The following is a 22,645-nucleotide window of genomic DNA, read 5'->3' as shown; positions in this document are numbered from 1 at the left end:
ATTTAGGCTGGATTTTAGATTCTGGCCCCTTCTCTGATTGAGTTCGACACCCCTAGTCTAGACTCTAGACCGTGGCTCTTATTTTAGCTGTGTGACCTTGGGCAAGTCACTTAACTTCCTGGAGCCTTGTTTTCTCTAAATTGGGCTAATTATCTACAATTTTTTTGGTAGAAAGAAAGGGGGAGTTATAAAAAGTTTCATCTGATTCTGAAAATCTTATATCTTTGTTTCTTCTTGGGGCCTTTGGATGAGGGATGGTTTTTATAAATCAGAAAAAGAAAACTTATAAAGAACATAATGGTGATGACAAAGTTCCTTGAGGGATGATTTTTAAAAATCAGAGGAAACGTATAAGGAATATACCTGGTGATGATCGAGTTCCCTGGGTTGTAGGGCAGGGACTGTTACGGAGACACCTTTACAGCCCTTCCTCTGAGGGGACTTCCTTTGCCCAAGGACAGGCTGACAGCATGTCGCACATCATAGGTGCTACGTAACGTTTCAGTGGATGCCTGCTAATAAGGCAGCTCAACACTAACAGCCAGCACGCTGGGCTTTATTTTAACCTCACGCTTGGATTCAGTTATTTTTTGTCGAAGGAACTCATGAGTGATTGTCCGGCTAACTTCAACCCATAGATAGTAAGGGCTTGCAGATTTAACATGCTATATAAGGATTTAACGGTGCTATTTCTACCCAATGAGTAAACTAAGTGTAGTGTCTCCCAGAACATTATGAGACACCTGAAACCTACGCCGTTTGGCCCCGCGGACCCATGCCGCAGGCAGCAATGCCTGGGTGGGGAGAGCCAGTGAGGACATGTGGGGAGCGGAGTGGGGTCTGGGGCCACTTTTCACGGCACAGGGTGGGCAAGGTGGGAAGAGGCACAGTCCCCACACTTCTTATTTTCAACTCATGGCACTTCACAGGGATTTCATTGGTGGGAAGTGTAATCTGATGTGTCAGGCAAAGCGATGTCCTTGAGCCTTTCCAATGAACAGTTGTGTGGAGAAGCACCTTCGAAGGGCCACGGGGACCAAACTAATTTTGGTGGCATCTTCTGGATCGCTGAGCCGGAAAGGGGGCTCTGTCTGCATTATGGAGCCTGATTTTAGGTGTCCGTGGGCCTGGGGGCTGGGGGTGGTGAACCAGTAAATGGGGTGTTTTCGTAGGGCCCAGTTATCTGTGTAAACAGGCATCCCATAAGAGCCACGCCTGCAGGTTTTCAGTTTGCTTTTTCTCCTGTTGTCCACAGCAGCCACTGTTTGATGTCCTGGGACTGAGAATACCGGCCTCCGGACGTTGCTATGCCTTTGGAGATGGAGCCCAAGATGAGCAAGCTCGCCTTCGGGTGCCAGCGGAGCTCCACGTCGGACGATGACTCGGGCTGTGCGCTGGAGGAGTACGCCTGGGTGCCCCCTGGGCTGCGGCCGGAGCAGGTGGGAACTGGTCATCCCGCGTTGTGCTTTTCAGCGAGTTAAGACTTTTAAAGAATGTTTAACGATTTATAGAACATCACTGCCACACGGACACGCTACCCTGCTCGGCCCTCTCTCCTCTTTGGTGTTACAGTTTTGCTTTTCAAGGTCGTGCTTCATTTCTCAATGAGAGTCTTCTATTCCTCTTGGGCTCTTGGGTCCACAAGCCCTAGGAGGATGCTCTGATGACCGGAATCCAGAACACTGCTCATGCATTTGTTATGTGTGCTTCTAATGAGTCCCCTTTGCAGAGAATGAGAGGAATTTAACCTTTGGAAAAACTCTAGTAGCAACAAAAAGGTAATAAAAGAGGCAGGTTTCCACGCCGGCTCTCAGCAGAGCTTTTGCTCTGGAAGAGAGGAAACGCAGAGCTGGGAGAAACCATCTGAAGTGGCATTGCATTGACCTTTGATAACCTTGCACATAAAAGAATCTGTCACCCCGCTCGGTGGGGATGGAACACTAATATTGAAGAGCTAATTTGGGGCTTTGTTTGGGTTGTTATTTTAAGGAAGCTGAGAACATTCTGGATGCCTATTTTTTATGTTCCCAATGCCCTTATAATGAACTTGTTAAACATTGCAGGTGATAAATATCATCATAAAGGCTGAGGTATAGTTTGAAATAAAAGGTGTGCAGTTGCTTGAGTTACGGTTGCTTCCTGTATGGTGGGAACTCGCCTGAGAATATCTCATTCTTCACGGGCCTCGCATCATGCTTGGCACACAGGGGTGCTCAGTGTTTTTATAACTGCAAATGCTGCTGTCGCTGATATAGTGGGGAGAGGGCAGAGTGCCGGTGCACTAGATAGGAAAGCGATATTTTGATAAACTGCTTATTAATAAAGAACCCCTGCCCTAGCGGATTTGGCTCAGTGGATAGAGTGTCTTCCTGAGGACTGAAGGGACTTGCAGAGGAGGCAGCCGATTAATGATTCTCTCTCATCACAGATGTTTCTATTTCTCCCCCTCTCCCTTCCTCTCTGAAATCAATAAAGAAATATATATATATAGATAGATAGATAGATAGATATTTTTTTAAGACCCCCTTTTAGAAGCTGAGGGTGGGTAGGTTTTATGAGATACCAAGGCATTGAAGCAGCAGGCCCCCAACTCCCCAATCGTCTTTCTTTCTTGAATCCCTCTTCTTCCTTCTCAGCACTGTGGTACTCATGAGGGGATACTCCTTTAAATATAACAGGAAAAACAGTGAGTTCCAAGTGAACCTAGTCTAGCTCAGCATGGCTCCCCTCCAGTGTCTTTGGGGAAACGGACTCCGGTATTTAGAAAATAACACCCATGGAAGCAAAGAAAGCCGACGCTTGGCGAGAACCTGATAAGGGAGAGTTTACAGAGGGTAACAAAACAGCTTTTTGTCTTTGTAGCACGTAAAACTCAGAGATCACATTCAGCGTGCTTGCGTGCTGGCGGGGTTTGAGGCAGTGTCCCGCAGCCTGTGTGGCCATTTGTAGCATTCACCAAGGACTCTCGCTGACCCTGGGGAGACCCGGCTGGGGAATGGAGGCATTGAAGGTGCATATTTTATGGCGTGTAATTTATGACAGCCCTAATTGTCACTGCAAATTGCATTCCTGAAGAGGAGTTAGCAGCTGGCTGCGAGTTGGCTCAGCTGGCCTTCTCATTAGCACCAGAGGCCAAGCCCTGGTCCTGCCAGACAAGCAACTTTTTTTTCTTTAAGTAATATTTTATTTTACAGAGAGGAAGGGAGAGAGAGAGAGAGCTAGAAACGTCGATGAGAGAGAAACATCGACCAGTTGCCTCCTGCACACCCCCCACCGGGGATGTGCCCGCAACCAATGTACCTGCCCTTGACCGGAATCCAACCCGGGACCTTTCAGTCCGCAGACCGACGCTCTACCACTGAGCCAAACCGGTTTCGACAACAAGCAACTCTTTAGGATGGAGCAAGCAAAGACGCTCACTTTCTCCATGTCTCTCTCTCTCCCTCTCTCCCTCAGATCCAGCTCTATTTCGCTTGCTTACCCGAGGAAAAGGTTCCGTATGTGAACAGCCCTGGGGAGAAGCATCGAATTAAACAGCTTTTGTACCAGTTGCCACCGCATGACAATGAGGTAAGACAACAGGAAGAAGGCTAAGAAAATAAACACCAAGCATGGCGATGCCCCTCATAAACCTCAGCACTTGCCTTTCTTCAGTTGAGGTGTGGCCAGAGAATATGGCTCTCCATTCTTTGGGAGAGAAAAGGTGTCAGAGCAGTAAACACAGGTTGGTGTTTACAGTGTTTGCGGCCACCCACGGGGGTGGGGGGGGTAAAAGGGGGGGACCAGGGGCTGCAGGTGCCTGCGCCACCCCACCCCTTCCTCCAGGCCCAACGCCTCTTGGAGCTGACCTGAGTGCCTGCAGAATGTAGAGCAAACGTGGCAATTAAATTGAAACCTTTTGTAGAAAGGTTAATACGTTACATTTGTTTTAGAGTCTCCGCTGACAGGAGTTGAAATTAAACATTTCATAATTTTTTTAAAGAGTGTTCTTTTACATTGCCTTTCCCTCTTGCTAGAGGCCGTAAGGTTTTGAGTCAGTGAGAGGGCTGGTGTCATTGCTAAACCGGAGCGGCGCGGGGCAGGCCCTCCGAGTGCGCTTCGCTTTTGGAGCTGGAGCTGGTGAGGGGGCCGTGCTCAGGGCGGTGCTTCTGTGTCCCCCCCGCGCAGGTGCGGTACTGCCAGTCTCTGAGCGAGGAGGAGAAGAAGGAGCTGCAGGTGTTCAGCGCCCAGCGGAAGAAGGAGGCGCTGGGAAGAGGCACCATCAAACTGCTGTCCAGAGCCGTGATGCACGCCGTGTGCGAGCAGGTAGCCCTCTCCAGAACGAGTGGCCCGAGGTGGTGGTGATGTGGATGGAGTGAGCTGGGGTGGGAGGGCGGCAGGGCCAGCGCACCCGTGTGGGCCCCAGAGGCCTCCAGAAACTAAGCCAGAGAAAGGCAGCCTAGCTCTTCACCAAATGGGGACTCATGTTTATAAAGGGCTACCTACACTGCTGTGTGTGCCAGGAAAGTCAGCCAGCCCGTGGGCAAACATCGGTGACCTCCTGCTCCCCCCGGGGTCCCGGCAGGTTGGGAGTTGCTGGGGTATGTACACCTAGGGTTCACAAAAGGCAGAGATAGTGAGGACGTTCAGATCCTCACCGGCCATTCTCAGTGCCAGAAACGCATCCAGCAGGAGGCTGGCTCAGGGAAACCACCCTTCGTGGGAGTCGGACGAAACCCTTCTTAGGAACGGTTTCCGGTAAGGTTTGGCAGGACAGCCCTGATTTTTAACAATTTGTCCCGTGGCGTTTTTAAAAAAGTCCCGATTTTTTTGGCGGGAAAAAATCGGGACTTTTTTTAAAACTGCTGAAGGACGCGGGACAAATTGTTAAAAATCAGGAATGTCCCGCCAAAAGCGGGACGTCTGGTCACCTTAGTCTCGGGGAAGTCTGTCAGAGGCCTGCTCCTTTCCGCTGAGAATCGCACCTCATCCAGCCTTAAGAAGCTGCTTCGTCACTCGCAGGAGGGGAGGAAAATAAAAAGCTTTCCTGGCAGATCGGGGACTCGGTGGCACCTGGAGAGGCCGAGAGTCCCGTCACCCAGGATGGTCCTTTGTGTTTCCAGTGCGGGCTGAAGATCAACGGCGGCGAGATCGCCGTGTTCGCCTCGCGGGCGGGCCCCGGCGTGTGCTGGCACCCGTCCTGTTTTGTCTGCTTCACGTGCCACGAGCTGCTGGTGGACCTCATCTATTTTTATCAGGACGGAAAAATTCACTGCGGCCGGCACCACGCCGAACTGCTGAAACCACGGTGCTCGGCATGTGACGAGGTAAAACGGTTCTTCCCTTCACGCCGGGGAAAATAAGCGCCCAGCCAGCCCCTGTTCCACTGCTCACCGCAAAGCAAAACAAAGAGCAGGCCCCGGGCGTCTGTGCATCCATAGCTGGGAGGCTCCTGACGGATGGGGAGAGCAGAGCAGAGGACCTTATGCCTGTTAGGGAAAGGGCGAACACACCGAGACCATACACGCTTTTGTACGGCAGGACACGCACTCCGTTAACAGTGGCTCCCGGTGGGGCACGTGGGAAGGGACGGTGGTGTGAAAGGGATTTTCTTCTAAAGCTTTTTAAAGTCATTTTAGATGGACAGAGGGGTTGGAGGTGTTAGAGGTCCTCACATCCTTCTCCCAGCTTTCCCGGTTGTTAGTGTCTTCCAGAGTTATGTGCATTGAAACTGAGAAGTTAATGTTGCTGCTATACCGTTAACTAAACTGCACACTTTAGATTTCTAGTTTTGCTACTAATGTGTCTTTTCTATTCTAAGATCCAATCCAGGGTACCTCATTATGTATATTATATATACAAATATATGTATACATATATATATGTACACAAATATATATTATATATATATACATATATATGTATATATATAATTTTTTTTATTTTTTCTGAGTTTCCTTCGCTCAGTGACAGTGAATGTTCATTTTTTTCTTTATACATTTGTTTGGGGTTTTTTTTAAGGTTTTTTTTTTTTTTTTTTTTAATAATGTGATATTTGAAAATGTTTTTGAAACCAAAAATGCAAAGAATGGAGTCTTCAGTCTGCCGATGGCCACCAGGTTAAGCAAAGCAGCAGCTGTTCAAGTGTGGCTCACACGGCCCAGCGTCTGGATTGCTGTGAATGTTGACTCCACAGACATTTTTACGAGTTTTCTATTAAAACACAGACCGCTGAATTATTTCAATGCTAATGTCTTCTTTGCCAGATTATGCCAATAAAATGCAATTGGGGAGCAAAATAATGACCAAATTAATTATCTCCAGTGAAGAAATCTATTTTTCAATTATGGTTGACATTCACCATTATATTGGTTTCAGGTGTACAGCACAGGGGTTGGACATTTATAAAGTTTAAACAAGCACTTAGTTGCTCTTTTTTCATGTTTTCAATAACTGCTCTTGCTTTAGAGCTAAAGCAAGTCAGTAAAGCTTGAGGCTGTAAGAAACAAGGTTAGCCATCTAAGCGACTTGGCCTTGGAAAGAGCTCACAGTGATTTTCTGTCACCCTCTGCTTCCCTATTCCTCTTAAAGATCATTTTCGCTGACGAGTGCACGGAAGCGGAGGGTCGCCACTGGCACATGAAGCACTTCTGCTGCCTGGAGTGTGAGACGGTGCTGGGCGGGCAGCGGTACATCATGAAGGACGGCCGCCCATTCTGCTGCGGCTGCTTCGAGTCCCTGTACGCGGAGTACTGTGAAACCTGCGGCGAGCACATCGGTGAGTCCCAGCCCGGCCTGGCTGCTCCGTCTCGCTCCCATCAGCCTTTATGATTGTCCACAGTCTATTTTTTTTTTTTAATTGAGGTGTAATTTACATACAGGAAATGGACAGATCTTAAGTGTTTCAGTTTTATGAGTTTTGGCCAGTGACTATAGAACCGATTCTCATTTGAGGGATTTGCATTCTACAGCGTCGCCTGAGCGATGGGATCCCGAGCATTGCTCCTAGGGGAAATACAGGGAAAGGTTCCTGCCCGCCCGCCCCTCCCCCCTCCCCGTCACATCTATTGCTGGCTCGTTAACGCTGAAGTTGCAGCCAGCAGCGCTGTACCATGTGACTGAATGAAGCTTATCGAACGCACGTATTTTTTTCCGTAAGGAAGATCACAGCCTTTTTTTTTTTTTTTTTTTTAATATATTTTATTGATTTTGTACAGAGAGGAAGGGAGAGAGATAGAGAGTTAGAAACATCAATGAGAGAGTGTCATCAATCAGCTGCCTCTTGCACACCCCCTACTGGGGATATGCCCGCAACCAAGGTACATGCCCTTGACCGGAATCGAACCCAGGACTCTTCAGTCCCCAAGCCGACGCTCTATCCATTGAGCCAAACCAGTCTCGGCCACAGCCTTCTTGTACTTAGGATCACTGGACAGCATCTTAGCACTATGCCTGAGGGCCACTTAAGTAGCAAAAGCACCAAAAAAGTACAGAAATCTAAAGGAAACATGGTATAAGTAGACCACGAATATGCCACTTGTTTGAAAGCACAAGAACAGATACAAAAGGCAGAGGGTCACCTTGTTTGTCCTCACCTGGGAGCATATATGGTGGTCAACTCAAATTTCCCCCCCTCTGCACATGGCCATAAATGACCTTGAAAACTGCAAGTATTGATTTGGGGGTTGCAAACAAATTTTAGCAGTAGGCGAGCATATCCGCAGATACGGACTTGGTGTGACCCACAGCCCTATCAAGAACCTTCCCATCACCCCTCTTCCCATCCCTTCCTCCTGCCTCTGTTTCAAGGTCGAACTGTAGCCTGTGGTTCTGTCCTTTTTCACAACAGGCGTGGACCACGCCCAGATGACCTACGACGGGCAGCACTGGCACGCGACCGAAGCCTGCTTCTCCTGCGCCCAGTGCAAAGCCTCCCTGCTGGGGTGCCCCTTCCTCCCCAGACAGGGTCAGATCTATTGCTCAAAGACGTGCAGCCTGGGCGAGGACATCCATGCCTCCGACTCCTCCGACTCCGCGTTCCAGTCCGCGAGGTCCAGAGACTCCAGGAGAAGCGTCCGGATGGGCAAGAGCAGCCGGTCGGCGGACCAGTGCCGCCAGTCCCTGCTCCTGTCCCCGGCTCTCAACTACAAGTTTCCCGGCCTCTCGGGCAGCGCCGACGACACCCTCTCTCGGAAGCTGGATGACCTGAGCCTCTCCAGGCAGGGAGCAGGTTTCGCCAGCGAAGACTTCTGGAAAGGCAGAGTCGAGCGCGACACCCCAGAAGACCCCGAAGAGTGGGCCGAGCATGAAGATTATATGACGCAGCTCCTCCTCAAATTTGGTGATAAAAGCCTCTTTCAGCAGCAGCAGCCCGGCGAGATGGACATCCGAGCCAGCGAGCACTGGATATCTGATAACATGGTTAAAAATAAGACCGAGTTAAAGCAAAATAGCCAGAGCCTGGCGAGTAAAAAATACCAATCTGATATGTACTGGGCGCAGTCACAAGATGGCCTGGGAGATTCGGCGTACGGCAGCCACCCGGGCCCGGCGAGCAGCCGGCGGCTCCAGGAGCTGGACCTGGACCACGGGGCCTCGGGCTACAGCCACGAGCAGGCGCAATGGTACGAGGATTCCCTGGAGTGCCTGTCGGACTTGAAACCGGAGCAGAGCGTCCGGGACTCTATGGATTCTTTGGCTTTGTCTAACATCACAGGTACGTAATCCAGGGATTAGGCGGTGTTTGGAAAAAGAGTCACTAATAAGTCTGTTCTGGAAATTGACCGTTCTGTACCAGGAGGTTAATTAAAACTGGAGACCAAGAAGGAAGGCGTCTCATCCAGTGCCAAATGCTGTCTAGCAAAACAAACATGCAAATGTGTGTGCCTATATGTACACACACACACACACATTCATATATATTCTTTATACATATAATTTTATATATGTATATCTTATTGATTTGGGAGAGGGAGAAGGAAACAGAAACATCAGTGATGAGAGAGAATCAGTGATCAGCTACCTACTGCATGTCCCCACTGGGGATTGAGCCCGCAACCCAGGCCTGTGCTCTGGCCGGGAATTGAATAGTGACCTGGTTCATAGGTCAACGCTCAACCACTGACCCACACCGGCCAGGCTCATTACACTTATATTAAAGAGGAAGAACCTGACTTATTTCAGCGATGGAGTCTGTATTTGTCTCTGAAAGATACTGTACTCTTTGGATTGTACTGTATAAAATTCAAGTTATTAAAATCAGTCTGCCACTTTATAAGCTCATAACATTTTTTTTTTAATTTCCCTGCATTGCCCTGTGGCAACAGAGAGCTCAAAAATAGCTGAATAGTTTTGTTTTTTTTTACCCATAAAATAAAATAATTTCACTTCAATGTTTCAAAGCACATTCATATCAGTCATCCATGCTGTATCTTTAAAATGACCTTGAGCTGTACAGAGTGGATATTATTGCATTTTCTAAATGAAGAACTTGAATTACCAGAGGCTAAATGCCTAACTTCACAGAGGTTTTTCAAGGCAAGATCAAGCTTGGAACCCAGATTCCCTCCTGTAGCTCATATTTGCAATAATTGTCTTTGGGTGCAAAAATGTTACCTGGCTAGTTACAGCCAAACAAATAGCATCCAGTCTTTTCCTAAAGGTGACGTTTCCGTAATTTGGACAGGAAATGCTTTAGCCTGTGCCAGCTGCTGCAGCGGCAAGGAGGGAATGAGCCAGCGACCCCCCACCCCCAGGTTTCTGTTGGACTTGTCAAAGGGGAGTTGAGCGTGGATGAGACTAAATTATGAAGCATCTCTTGTTTTGTTTTTAAAATATTTTTTAAAATATATATATTTTTATTGATTTTACCCAGAGAGGAGTTGAGAGGGATAGAGAGTTAGAAACGTCGATGAGAGAGAAGCATTGACCAGCTGCCTCTTGCACACCCCCCACTGGGGATGTGCCCATAACCAAGGTACATGCCCTTGACCAGAATCGAACCCGGGACCTTTTAGTCCTCAGGCTGACGCTCTGTCCACTGAGCCAAACCGGTTTCGGCTGTTTTTAAAATATTTTAAGATCTTTAAATTAATTTTTAGAAAGAGGAAGGGAGAGGGAGAGAAAGTAAAACACCAATGTCCTCACACTGACCGACCGGCTGCCAGCCGCACACCCCATACCTGGGATCAAACCTGCAACCAGGGCATGTGCCCTGACTGGGAATTGAACCGGCAACCTTTTGGTGCACAGACGACATTCCAGTCAACTGAGCCACACTGGCCAGGGCTAGCACTTCCTGTATTTTAGGTCCTATATTAGGAGTTTAGCACTTATCCAAAAAATAGACATCGTTTGGTACACAAAACAGACTGAATTGGGCTCCCTTTAGAAAGTAGGAAGTTACATAGTACCTCAAGACACCAGTCCTTATTGTCACTTCTGTCTGCTGGGTATTCATTTACCTTCCCTTGCCTGGGCCCTCTTTAAAAAGGGAGAACAAGTATCATTTTTGGGGAAAGTTCCAAAGTAAGACTAATCTGGAGGTGGCATGTTATTTCCTGGGTTGAAGGGGAAGACGACTAGATGGCTGTCTAGGTTAGGGGCTGGCAGACTTCTTCTGTGAAGGGCGGGCGAGATAGAACTTCTGGGCCACCCAGGCTCTGTTGCACATGCTCAGCACTGCCACTGTGGAAAGCAACCGTAGATAATACGTAAATGAGTAGGTGTGGCTGCCTTCCAGTGAAACTCGATCCACACACAGGCTGTGGACCGGGTGTGGCCCTTGGGCTGTGGCTTGCTGACCACAGTCCCGGTATGCAATGAGGAAAATGGGTGTAGGTGTAAGACGACGACGATACGGTGGCCATGTGGATGCCAAGGAGGAACCGATGGGGATGCTCAGGTGAAGCAATCTGGCTCTGATGGATTGAGAGGCAGAATTCTGCCATGTCATGTGAATAAAGTAATCATGAGATTTTTTTAAACATAAATTTGTATTGATTTCAGAGAGGAAGGGAGAGGGAGAGAAAGGCAGAAACATCAATGATGAGAAGAATCATCGATCAGTGACTGCATGCCCCACAGTGGGGACCAATCCTACAGCCCTGGCATGTGCCCTTGACCGGAATTGAACCTGGGACCCTTCAGTCCGCAGGCTGACACTCTATCCACTGAGCCAAACGAGCTGGGGCTAATCATGAGATTTTTTTATGAAGAGCTTTTACATTGTTACTGTTCATGCCATGTCCTGTAGGCTCCAAAACAATTGAACTTCTAAGAAAGGCTGTGCCCCTTGGGTTAGTAACAAGATTCATACCTCTTCTCTTCATATGCATGTTGTGTTGACTTCGTGGGTGGTAATCCACTATTGAAATGGAGAATTTTCTTTGAAAAGCTTCCTTTCAGCTGTTTGTCATAATTGTCAGACGGTCAGGGTCACCGAGACTCACATCTCGTCTTGGCTTTTCTCATAGGGGCTTCGGTGGACGGAGAAAGCAAGCCGAGGCCGTCCTTATATTCCCTGCAGAACTTTGAGGAGATGGAGGCGGAAGACTGCGAGAAGATGAGCAACATGGGGACCCTGAACTCCTCCATGCTGCACCGGAGCGCCGAGTCCTTGAAGAGTCTCAGCTCGGAGCTGTGCCCCGAGAAGATCATGCCGGAGGAGAAGCCCGTCTACCTGCCCGTGCTCCGGCGGTCCAAGTCCCAGTCGCGGCCGCAGCAGGTCAAGTTCTCGGACGACGTCATCGACAACGGGAGCTACGACAACCTGGAGGTCCGGCAGCCCCCGATGAGCGAGAGGACGCGCAGGCGGGTGTACCACTTCGAGGAGCAGCCGCGGGGCTCCAGGCCCCACCACCACCACCACCGCCGCCGGAGGAGCAGGAAGTCCCGCTCCGACAACGCCCTGAACCTCGTGGCCGAGAGGAAGCACCCTCCCAAGGACCGGCTGCGGCTGTACACCCCGGACAGCTACGAGAAGTTCCTGCAGAACAAGAGCGCCCGGGAGATCCAGGCGTTCCTGCAGGGCGCCGACCTCTGCGGCCGCTACGCCCATGCCACCTCCGACTACGCGCTGCAGAGCCCGCAGGTGCCCCGCTTCCTGGGGCTCTACGGGGAGGACGACGACTCCTGGTGCTCCTCTTCCTCCTCCTCCTCCTCCGACTCGGAGGAAGAAGGCTACTTCCTCGGACAGCCCATCCCGCAGCCCCGGCCACAGCGGTACGCCTACTACACGGACGGCCTGTCCAGCCCCACGTCCGTCCTCCCCGCGCCGCAGTTTGGCCCGGGCATGACCAAGTCCAAGAAGAAAAAGGGACACAAGGGCAAAAACTGTATTATTTCTTAACCCGGTGTAGCCGTGGAGGCCCCGTCTCAGCTTAGCCATGAACCCTCTTGACTCAGATCCTCTTTCTTTCGTAGGAAAAGTTGCTAACATAGTTGAAAGTGCTTTGCCCATGTACACGAGCACCCCCCCTCACCCCCTCACCCCGACTGCTGTTTACAGTGTCCGGTTAACACTCAGAAGGTATGAAGGCTCCCAGTGACCCTCCCTCGGATGGTGCCAGTCAGGTGCATTAGGGTGTCTGTTGCATTGCTGCTTTGGTCTGCAGTCTGCGAGAGAATCTTCTAGAAAACTGTCGTGAGGGTGAGGTGATTGGATGGGGGGTACCGATTTTAGATGACGGAGAACGCCAGCCGCCTTCGTGAAGCAATAGTGTTTGTCGTTGTCCACGCCAGGTTGGCCCAGGGCCTGATCGGTCTGTCCTACTGTGCGGCCCGCACGGAGTCACACTGACCCAGCCAACACTGTGCGCCCCCTCGCACGGGGCCGCCTCGCCCCCTTGCCGTCCTCTTTAGCCAGGTAAACTTTGTATCATTGTATTAGCTCCAGCTACAGATTGAAAAACAAAACGAAACAAACAAAAAAAAAACTTTGCTATTTATAATGTAGTATTTCATAGACTTAAGTGTATTCCTAATTTAACGGTGCAAATATTAATGTACATAATGTACAGTTCAGATTTTAAAGCTGATATTTTTATATCCCTGAATTGCAAGACGTTTGTTACAATGCAGTGCTAGATTTCTTAGGGAACCAGAAACAGCATTTATGGATGAAACGATTGCTTGTATTTTAGTCAGGGTTTATAAGTTTAGATGGTCAAATTTATATTGCCTAGTGATGGAGAGCTCCATTTTTTTTTTATTTTCCCTCTCCTCCCCCCCCATATTAAAAAGGCTCTGTATGCATGGTGGGGCTATGTAAATAGTCTTTAAAACTATGGCCCTATTAATCTTCCAAGTGTTATTTATGGGTCAAGCAATGTAAACTGTATAAATGTAAAAACAAACAAAAACCCCATATAGACCCCTGGAATATATGGTAAAAACAAGTAGAAACTGTTTGGGTGGATTTTTTTTTCCCCCCCGCTTGGGGATGGTGTATGTGGGGGGGGGGGGTTGTGGGGAGGGAGGTCCCATTTTTAGCAAGGTGGTGATTATCTCATGGAAAGAGACCAAAACTACAAGGACCTGCTTTTTTGTGGCAGAGGACTTTGTAGATTTATTATTTGAAGAGAGGTTATTCCTTTTCATCCCTCCCTTCCAGCTAATTGGTTGGCTTTTAGCAGCAATTTTGAAAACCGGGCCTTCTGATTATGTTTTTCTTTTAAAATCTTTAAATTAGAGGATGCTGTACCATTGACTATTTCAACTTGATAGGAGGTTCTATTTCAAGGGAAAATTATCTTAGACTTGAACTAATGAGCTGATATTTCGGTATGTGCCATTCTTGCACATACGCTGCAGTCCTAGCTAAGGTCCCAGTGGTATTTTGGACCTTTGGGGAAGGTATTAAATAAACAATAAATAATAAACAACCTACTTTCCTGAAATTTTCACAAATTTTTGCAAACATACCCAGACAGCTTCCACTTTGCTCCTGTGTTTCGGCATGATTTCTCTTCCAGTTCCTCTGCCGTTAACAGACCACCATTTGAGGCCTGCACGTCCACCGCCCTGCCAGTAGGCTGGGAAGAGGGCTCGTGGCACAGAGGCACGGCTGTCCGTGTTTACCGGAATGAGAAAAGCCGCGAGGCCTTGGGAAGGAGCCACACGAAGCCAGTTGGTAACCAGTGGTCGGCGGCATCCCTCGCACACATCCCTGGACACAGCAAGGCTTTGTATCTGGTCTACACAGAACCCCTCAGAAACACCACTGCTGAGAGCTCTTTTCTCAATAACTCTATCATCGGCTCTCTGGTCTGGTCCATTTCAAAAGTCAACAATGAAAAGGAAATGCATGCACATGGCAAAAAATTCAAACAAGAATGAGTATCTCCTTTCTACTCTTCACCCCCAATCCCTCAAGCCCCCTCCCCAAAGGTAGCCACTGCCGTTCATTCCTAGTGGAGCCTTCAGATGGGAAAGCCTAGTCACATAAACACACCTCTTTTATTTTTTTAAAAGATATATTTTATTGATTTTTAACAGAGAGGAAGGGAGAGGGATGGAGAATTAGAAACATGAGAGAGAAACATCGATCAGTTGCCTCTTATATACCCCTCACTGGGGATATGCCCACAACCAAGGTACATGCCCTTGACCAGAACCGAACCTGGGGATCCTTTAGTCCGCAGGCCGATGCTCTATCCACTGAGCCAAACCGGCCAGGGCTAACCACCTCTTTTAAAAACAGTATAAAACTATACACACTGAGATTTGCTTTTTTCACTGTACATGTGGACATTTCAAATGGGTGCATATAGGCCTACCTCATGCTTTCAATGACTGCATAGTATTCCACTTTTAGGTATACTGCCATTCACTTAACTTTGGTGCTGGACCTGAATTTCCTCATCGACACCTTATACTGCACTGGCAGGTGGCACAGCAATTCTGAGCAGCACACTCATTGGGACAAAGTCTATAGGACAAAGGCATGTAAAATGTGGATGGGTATCAATAATATTCCTCAAAAAAAAAAAAATTTCCCTGATTGACATTTGCACTAACATTGTATGAGAATCCTTATTCCATCACAATCTCACATAACATAGAAACACTTTTTTTAAAAAACCTTTTTGGAACCTAATGCTGTCAAGCATGGGCATCCTGCATGGACCTGATGTCCTCCTATAAAAAAATTAAAAAAGAAAAGAAAATGGGAGTCCTTTAGAAAACACTGTTGCTATATGGTGCTCATAGAGGATGGGTAACAAATAGGTCATTTTTTTTTTTTTTTTTTTTTTTTTTACCTTTTTCTTCAGGTCATTCTTTGCCTGGGAAAATGTGGTTATAAATGAAGTCACTGTCCTCAGTGGTTTTCAAGTCATTCTCAAAAGAATAGTTGCTTTTGCTTCTTCTCACACTTCATTTTTGATTTCTATAAGGATTAGATTGCCAAAGGCTTAAGAAAATTCAGAAATATTTACTCACAATGATAATGCAATCTTTCACACTTATTGGCAAAGGAAGAAAGGAAAGCGACTGCCTTGCAGTTCTATAAAGACTTGGCAAGAAAATTAAGCATAGTTGCTAAAAGGTGTGCATAGATTTAGTTAACAAGAGTGCACATAAGTCAATTTTTTTGTGTGGTCAGTCACTAAACTCTAAAATGTGGTCCCAAGATAAATCTCAGATGTTAAAACACTGCCTCTAATCTCTATGTGGGTGAAGCAGAATCCTGATGGTTGCATTTCCCTCACTTCAGTCCAGATTGGAGAACATTTAGCTATGGCCCATGGAGTGATGCTGACGATGACAGCGGGAACTCGGGTGGTGTGTGCTACGTGCCCATGAGTCAGCTCCGACTCCCAGGGACCCTATGAGTGGGTGATGCCCACCATGTCCTGTCCTCAGCAGCTCTGCTCAGCTCTGTGATTCCTGCCTGTGGCTTCCTTTGTGGAGCCAATCCATCTGGTATTTGGTCTCCTTTTCCTGACGCATTCCATTTTCTCAGCATTATCGTCTTTTCCAAAGAACCTGCCTTCCCATGATGTGCCCAAAGCAGGCCAGCTTCAGTTTTGTCATTTTTGCTTCCAGTGACATTTCACGCTTTGTTTGCTGTAGGACCTACTTCTTTGTCTCTCGGGTGGTTTAAGGTGTCTGTAGACATTTAACACTGTGTTTCATATGAATCTGTTTTATTGCTAGCCTCCCTCGTTCACCTTTCACATCTGTACACAGTAACTGAGACCGGGAGGATATGGATGAATGGCCGTAGGTTTGGCCTCTAATAGCACATCCTTGTTTCCAGTGATCTCCTTATTCTTCCACTGCCTTCTCTTGGTTGCAGTCTCCATGGGAATTCATGACTGGGCCAAGATAAGCAAAATCTTTCACAATTTCCATGTCCTCATTGTCTCTGTTAAAGTTGTATATTTCATCTGTAGTCATGATTTTATCTTCTTGCAAATGCAGTCCTGTTTTGGCTTTTTTTTCTTTTTCTTTTCACTTTCATCAAGTTTCAAATTATTGCTACTTTCTTCCCATAAGATGCTGTCATCTGCATATATTTATTGATATTTCTTCCACTAATTATCACTTCCTGAGTCTAGCTCATTTTTCCATGTGGTATGTTCTGCATACAGATTACACACATAGGAAAATCAGGTGCACCCTTGTCTGACACCTTCGCCTATAGGAAATCACCTGTCCCTTCACAGTCTGTCCTGACGGTGGACACATCAGGGGTGGACACATCAGGACAGTCAAGGGCTGGGGCACACCCACTTCCAGTGCAATCCACAGCTTTGCACAATCAACACAGTCAAAGGCTTTCTTGTGGTCCATGAAACACAGGCTGACCTAACATTCTTTGGAGCACTCCTGTTAGCTCTCGTTAACAGGTAATGATTCATTTCGTGCACACATCTGCTATTCTTGACTCTCTGCTTTATTGTTCCCAAGTTAAATAAAAAGTCCCAGAAGTGAAAGGAGATACCCTTCGTTGTCTAACCCTTTCACTTCACATACAAATCAAAGGCCTTTTTAAAAGGGTGGTAACATTGGGCACCCGCGACTGCTAGATTTCCACACATGGCACACATCCCTGCCCAACTTGGCCCCTGGGTGTTGGGACACGGATGTGTTGGTGTGGACTTATTTCAGGAATGCCCAGAAAATTTCACCACAGCCGTCATTAAAGTGTGGGCACACTTGTGTATTGAGCTTCGTTTCTAATGGACACTTGACTCTGCCACGAAAAGGAGAACCGGGTTGCTAGACCTTCAGATTAAGAGAAATTGGGAATTTGAACTTTTGTGAAATATCCCAGTTTTAAAATACTAGCAACTAATTAAAACATTTCTAAAACATTGTGAATTAATTAAGCCTGCCATCAGTCTCCAACGCATGAGTTATAAATTCAAGAGCCTGAAGCTGACCCCACTACACCTCGGAGAGGCACAACAAATTATTGTTTATCGAAATACATTGGACCTTTATGGGTACACAAAGAAGAAAATTTAATGGGATAAAAAAAATTACACTAAGAGTCTCATTATCCATTCAATATCAGTAACACAATTCTGATAAAAATCTATTTTTATTAGTCGAATGAGGAAATTGCTCATTGCCTAGGTAGGTTCTCTCGCCGTCCTTTGGACCTGTTTAAAAGCAGAAGGCATGCTCCTGCCCAGTCCCCATGGGGTTCTGCAATCTCACACATCAGGAAGGCTTCCGGGTAAATGGGGTAAACAGGGCCAAGGAGAAATAGGCAGGAGCAAACTGAATTTTGCACCTCTGAGTTCACATATCGTCAAGGTCATAAAATCCTGAACTTACAAATAAGTGTGGAGGAAAAGTAATGGGTACATTTAGAGTTGGTCACAGGATTAGAGCCAAGTTATTCTTTTTAAACAGACCTGTTAGAATTCCCATTACAGGGATAAATTTTAGCCTCAACTTTTCTTTTTGCAAAGGCAAGCTCACATCTCTCCTGCTCTGTGTGCACAGGCGCTGTTATGCCAACTTGAGAAGTAACTTGCATTTGATTCCAGACAACTTAGTACCACGAAGAATATGAAACCAGTAAAAATGCTGAAAACTTGTTTCAGCATTTTTATATAAGTGAACCAAGAGACTGACCTTGAAAAAGACGATTACAAGGCTAACAGAACTCAGCACAAAGTTGACCTTGGAGTGGTGCAAAGCATGCTGGACTCCAGGAGTCAGGTGTTCTGGCCGAGGAGACTCACCTCCCTCGTTAACTCGAGCAGCTTACGTGTGCTCTGGCCAGTTTCCACTCTGTAAAGTGAGAGCCACACCATCACCAAGGCTTGCTTCTAGCTTCAGCGCTTGGTGGAGACTGGACTGAGTTTTTCGGGTCAGAAAAGTCTTCCCACTCAGCAGTGTCACTTCCTTTTTTGTGACTCTTTCATTTACCAACATATTTGTCTGGTCAGGATTCCAGAAAGGATCCCTCCAAAGACCATGCCTTGTGGGTCCTGGAAGTTTTAAAGTAAGATGGTACTTTTTAATTTTAATGCTTGGGACTCTGAGTGAGCAAGGGGTTACACTAAGTCATGAGTAATCTCCCCCTAGAATGCATATGCTTCAAGTCAGCATTAGCCTCGTTAATTAGACAGTCTGAAGACTGCAGCGGGTTATGTGAAAGGTAAGGTATTTCTCCCGTTACCAGGATGAAAAGGAAGATTTTTTTTCTGTATCTCAGAGGGCTGCTATTGGCAGCAATCTTAGCCTGGAGTCTCCGAACAGGTTGTAAGCAAAGCTGAAAAGGTGTTAACTATATTTAATTAATGCTGGTTCCTAGGAGAGTTGAATTACCAGGTTCATTCCACTTCAATGGCTCTTCTCCAGCTCCTCCAGGGGTCCAGGTATAGCTCCCATAGAGCCGAGTCCTGGGCTGCACTGGCCGTGGGGCCGTACCTCCCCCCCCCCCCCCCCATGCTACTTGCCCCTTAACTACCCCTCACGAACCTCAAAAGTGTTTTCTACAACAGCTCCAAAGCAGACGTCCCGGGAACCAATACAGAAGGCAGCAACAACTGAGGGTAAACTGACCACCAAGTTTTTCCACCATTTCCAGGAACACTGAATTCAGAGTTTAGAGATTTGAGCCCTGGCCAGTTTTGCTCAGTGGTTAAGAGAGTTGGCTCTCACACCGGAGGTTCGTGGGTTTAATCCCCAGATAGAAGCACATATCTGGCTTGCAGGTTCGCTCCTCACCTGGTCAGGGTACTTGCTGAAAGCAGCCAGCCGGTGTGCCTCTTTCACATCAATTTTCTTCACTCCCTTACTCCTCCCTCTTTTTAATTCTGTGAAAATCAATGAAAAAGGTATCTTAGGTAAAGATTAAAAAAAAAAAAAAGGTTTGAGTAAATCTCTGGCATTCCCACTTCCAGCAATCTGACCTCAAGGCAAGTTATAACTTCTCTTGCCCCTGAATGTAAAATGAGAATACAATCCCTACCAGCTTATTACATGGGAAAATGTTCGTGAGTCAAAGAACACTAGAATGTGACTTTAACCTTGTTTAGATAGTGAAATAACCGAAAAGCATGGTGCTTCTCATAATCCTATTTAGTATATTAAACCTGATACACATGTTAAGCCATATCCAATGTGGTACACTAGATTCTACTATAAAAAAAGTAGCAGGATACAGTCGAAACCGTTTTGGCTCAGTGGATAGAGCATTGGCCTGCGGACTGAAAGGTCCCATGTTCGATTCCGATCAAGGACATGTACCTTGGTTGCGGGCACATTCCTAGTAGGGGATGTGCAAGAGGCAGCTGATCAATGATTCTCTCTCATTGATGTTTCTAACTCTCTATCCCTCTCTCTTCCTCTCTATAAACAATCAATAAAATATTTTTTTTTTTAAAGTAGCAGGACACAAAGTTTTAAAAATGGGAAGTTCCTGCCAAAGTGGGGCTAGTCCCACACACCGACCCTAACTTAGCAGTTAAGGACATTATCCCTTGGCCCACATTCCCACCTCAGGGCAGAAGCGGGCAGGAAGGCCACGGCCATCAAGCTGCCCTTGGGAGGAGAAGCTGAGAGAGCTCTGTCTCTCCAGGGCCCAGGGATGGATCAGGTTGCTCTTATGTTCACAGGAGACCACCTCTCAACTGAGTAGCCCTGCAGCTACGGACACCACCCCTGAGATGTCCAACACTCAGTCCTGTCTAGGAGAGGAAAGGGAAATCAAAAACGTGAGCACAAAACAGATGCCTCAGCCTGGTGAGCTGCTCGCTGGTAGACTGCATCTTCTTCCACTTCTTCCCCAGCCTCGGCCCTGCCTCCCACAGCCCCACCCACTGGGGCCGACCCCCTCCTGGCTTCAGCAGCCTTCCTTCCCCACCTTACCCACCAGACAAGCGCAGGCTGTGGGCAGAGGCCATCTGGGATCTGGTGCCAGGAGGAGCCCAGGTGGCTGGAGCTGGACTGGCTGAAGGTGTCGCAGACATTGGGGCAGTGTCTTTCTCAGGAGTTTGGTCACGAAGGATGGCCTCTTCCCACTTGGAGGACGTAGGGACAGTCACTGGATCCTCTCCCCTTCTCAGGCAGCTTGCTAGCCTCATGCTCTCAGTAAACCCTCAGTGCCATCAAAGACAGGGTCAGGGTCTCCGCCAGAAAGTTCGTAAGTGGGGGTGCCAACAGGTGACCCCAGAAATGGGCCCTGGGCCAAGGGGAGCATTCCCTTAAGATGCAGCTCTGAAGGCCACATTGCCATTGGCCAGGGCAGCTCTGCCCCCTTTTCCCTCCTCCCCATCATATGGGTATTCTAACCAGGAAACACAGACAGCACATGGTAACCTGGGCATGGAGGCATACCCCAAGCATCCTCTTGCAGCAAGTGTCTATACATGTTGTGGTTATTTTACATGTTCTTGAATGTTTATATTTCAGAAAACCTCTACGATTTCATACATACACACGATTGACAAGAACCCTTACACAATTTTAATGATCGTGCTCTATCATTAGAGCACCATTAATCTGTGGGAACACAGCTCAAAAAAATAGCATGCTATAGATTCAAGCTGTCTCTACTGCTATACAAATACACATGAGGCTTTAATATTTCTCATCAAGTGACATTTCAAATATGACTTGAAACAAACTCAGTGAACTGGCAAAGCCAGTCCCCGTTACTCCAAGATCGATTATTACAATGGAAATGTGGGACTGGTGACACCAGCCAAGGGCAACTTCAGTGACACCAACCCTCCAATATCATTTACTTGAGCGAAAGTGGGCCGCTAACAAGAAACCAACCATCTGGCTTAAGCAATCAAGGCACTGATTCCTCTTTCACACAACAGTTCAATACTCCATTTGGTCATGCAAGGATCCAGGCTCCTCCCATCTTGTACTCTGCAATAAATCAAGGCTGGGCTGTTACTCCTTCAGCTTTGGGAAGGGATATAAGAGAGCATGAAGGAGGCATAGCTATTGTCCTAAGGGTCCCAGACAAGAAGTAACAGTACTTTCATTCCAATTCCACATTAAGAGAACATAGTCTAACTTGGTCACATATAACTACAAGAAAAGTAAATGCAGTCTTAATGAGGCAGTTATATGACTCAATTTTGACTCCATTAGCATGGAATAAGGAGATAATATATTCTAACTACCTTAGTGACTAGCCTCCCTTGTTTTGTGTCACTGAAGTGGGTGATATCAGTGCTCTCAAGAGAACTGGCAGGAATGATCAATGTACTGTGCTAACCCACAAATCTTGGTGTGGCCAGGAGAGTGTGGCCGTTACAGGAGCTCCAGGTGTCAGCCTCAGCAGCATTACAGCCGTACAGCTACCTGGGTGGCCAGCGGCCTGAAACACTGAATATTGTCCACTAAAAATATTTCAGGGATGGCCAGACCACCATCTACAAAACGTTTGCCAAAGAACTGTCAGTCTTAGAGTGTAGGACCATTGGCAGGAGCTCTGAAAGGAAGCTGAAACCACTACATAATGTTTCGGCAAGGTAGCAAAGTCCTTTCTTAAGGAGATCTGGCCTCCCCTTCCTTCAAGAGGTTCTGCATCTATGAACTGGCTCAGGGCTAGGAAGTGGCTGAGGATGTATGAGAAATCAACATTTTTGGCAAGAATAAATAAATACAAAAGTAGTATTTTCAAACCTCATAGGAGAGAAAGGACAAAGTTATAAGCATTCAAAATCCTTCACATTCTGCTCTCCACCTACCCTTTTCTACATTCATCTCCTACATCTTCCCCAACCAGCTTCAGTCCCTATACTATCCCTTCCTTCTAGACTTCTACTACTACTTCCCGTCTTCTGCTGGAATAAGACCCAGGGGTTAAATTTCACTTCCTTTGTGAAGTCTCAATAAATTTGAATCCCTAAAACATCCTAAAGGATGCTAGGAACTGGGTTCACAAAGACAGCATGATTCCAGAACCCTCCAGAGGTTACTGCAAAGATGTGAGCTTTTAATCCTCCAGTTCTCTGAAACCAGGCTCATAATTACTCACCCACTGAGCACTACTCTGGGCTCGATTTTATGTTTAACTGCTTTCTCAGATATCAAGACTCCCTCTGACACTAAAGCTAATAGTTTCTCAAACTTCCTCCATCCTGCTGAGTAGATGTACTGAACAGTAGAAAGGAATAAAAATCTACGTTTCTGCAAAACCCTTCAAAAACCGTTAAAAAGAAAAACGACAATGTAA

The 22,645-nt window shown here is 47.0% G+C and overlaps 1 protein-coding gene across 5 annotated transcripts in view; it reads left to right on the top strand.

Annotated features, from left to right (window-relative positions):
* PRICKLE1 (prickle planar cell polarity protein 1) overlaps positions 1–13,877 on the top strand; it is a 106,362-nt gene extending 92,485 nt beyond the window's left edge. For 4 of the 5 annotated variants that reach the window (XM_036455616.2, XM_036455619.2, XM_036455618.2 and 1 more), the window contains exons 2-8: positions 1,256–1,439; positions 3,457–3,570; positions 4,168–4,305; positions 5,103–5,306; positions 6,571–6,757; positions 7,829–8,695; positions 11,454–13,877. In XM_036455616.2, coding sequence (XP_036311509.1) covers positions 1,308–1,439; positions 3,457–3,570; positions 4,168–4,305; positions 5,103–5,306; positions 6,571–6,757; positions 7,829–8,695; positions 11,454–12,328 — 2,517 coding nt within the window. In that variant the 5' untranslated portion in view covers positions 1,256–1,307 and the 3' untranslated portion in view covers positions 12,329–13,877. The remainder of the gene's footprint in view (positions 1–1,255; positions 1,440–3,456; positions 3,571–4,167; positions 4,306–5,102; positions 5,307–6,570; positions 6,758–7,828; positions 8,696–11,453) is intronic. The other variant, XM_045587929.1, reaches the window with a different exon arrangement.
* Positions 13,878–22,645: the final 8,768 nt, after the last annotated feature.

Source organism: Pipistrellus kuhlii, unplaced genomic scaffold (genome assembly GCF_014108245.1).
Source record: "Pipistrellus kuhlii isolate mPipKuh1 unplaced genomic scaffold, mPipKuh1.p scaffold_m20_p_3, whole genome shotgun sequence".
NCBI classification, from domain to species: domain Eukaryota; kingdom Metazoa; phylum Chordata; class Mammalia; order Chiroptera; family Vespertilionidae; genus Pipistrellus; species Pipistrellus kuhlii.
Note: the sequence above shows the minus strand (reverse complement) of the source record. Positions and strands in the feature narration are given on the sequence as shown.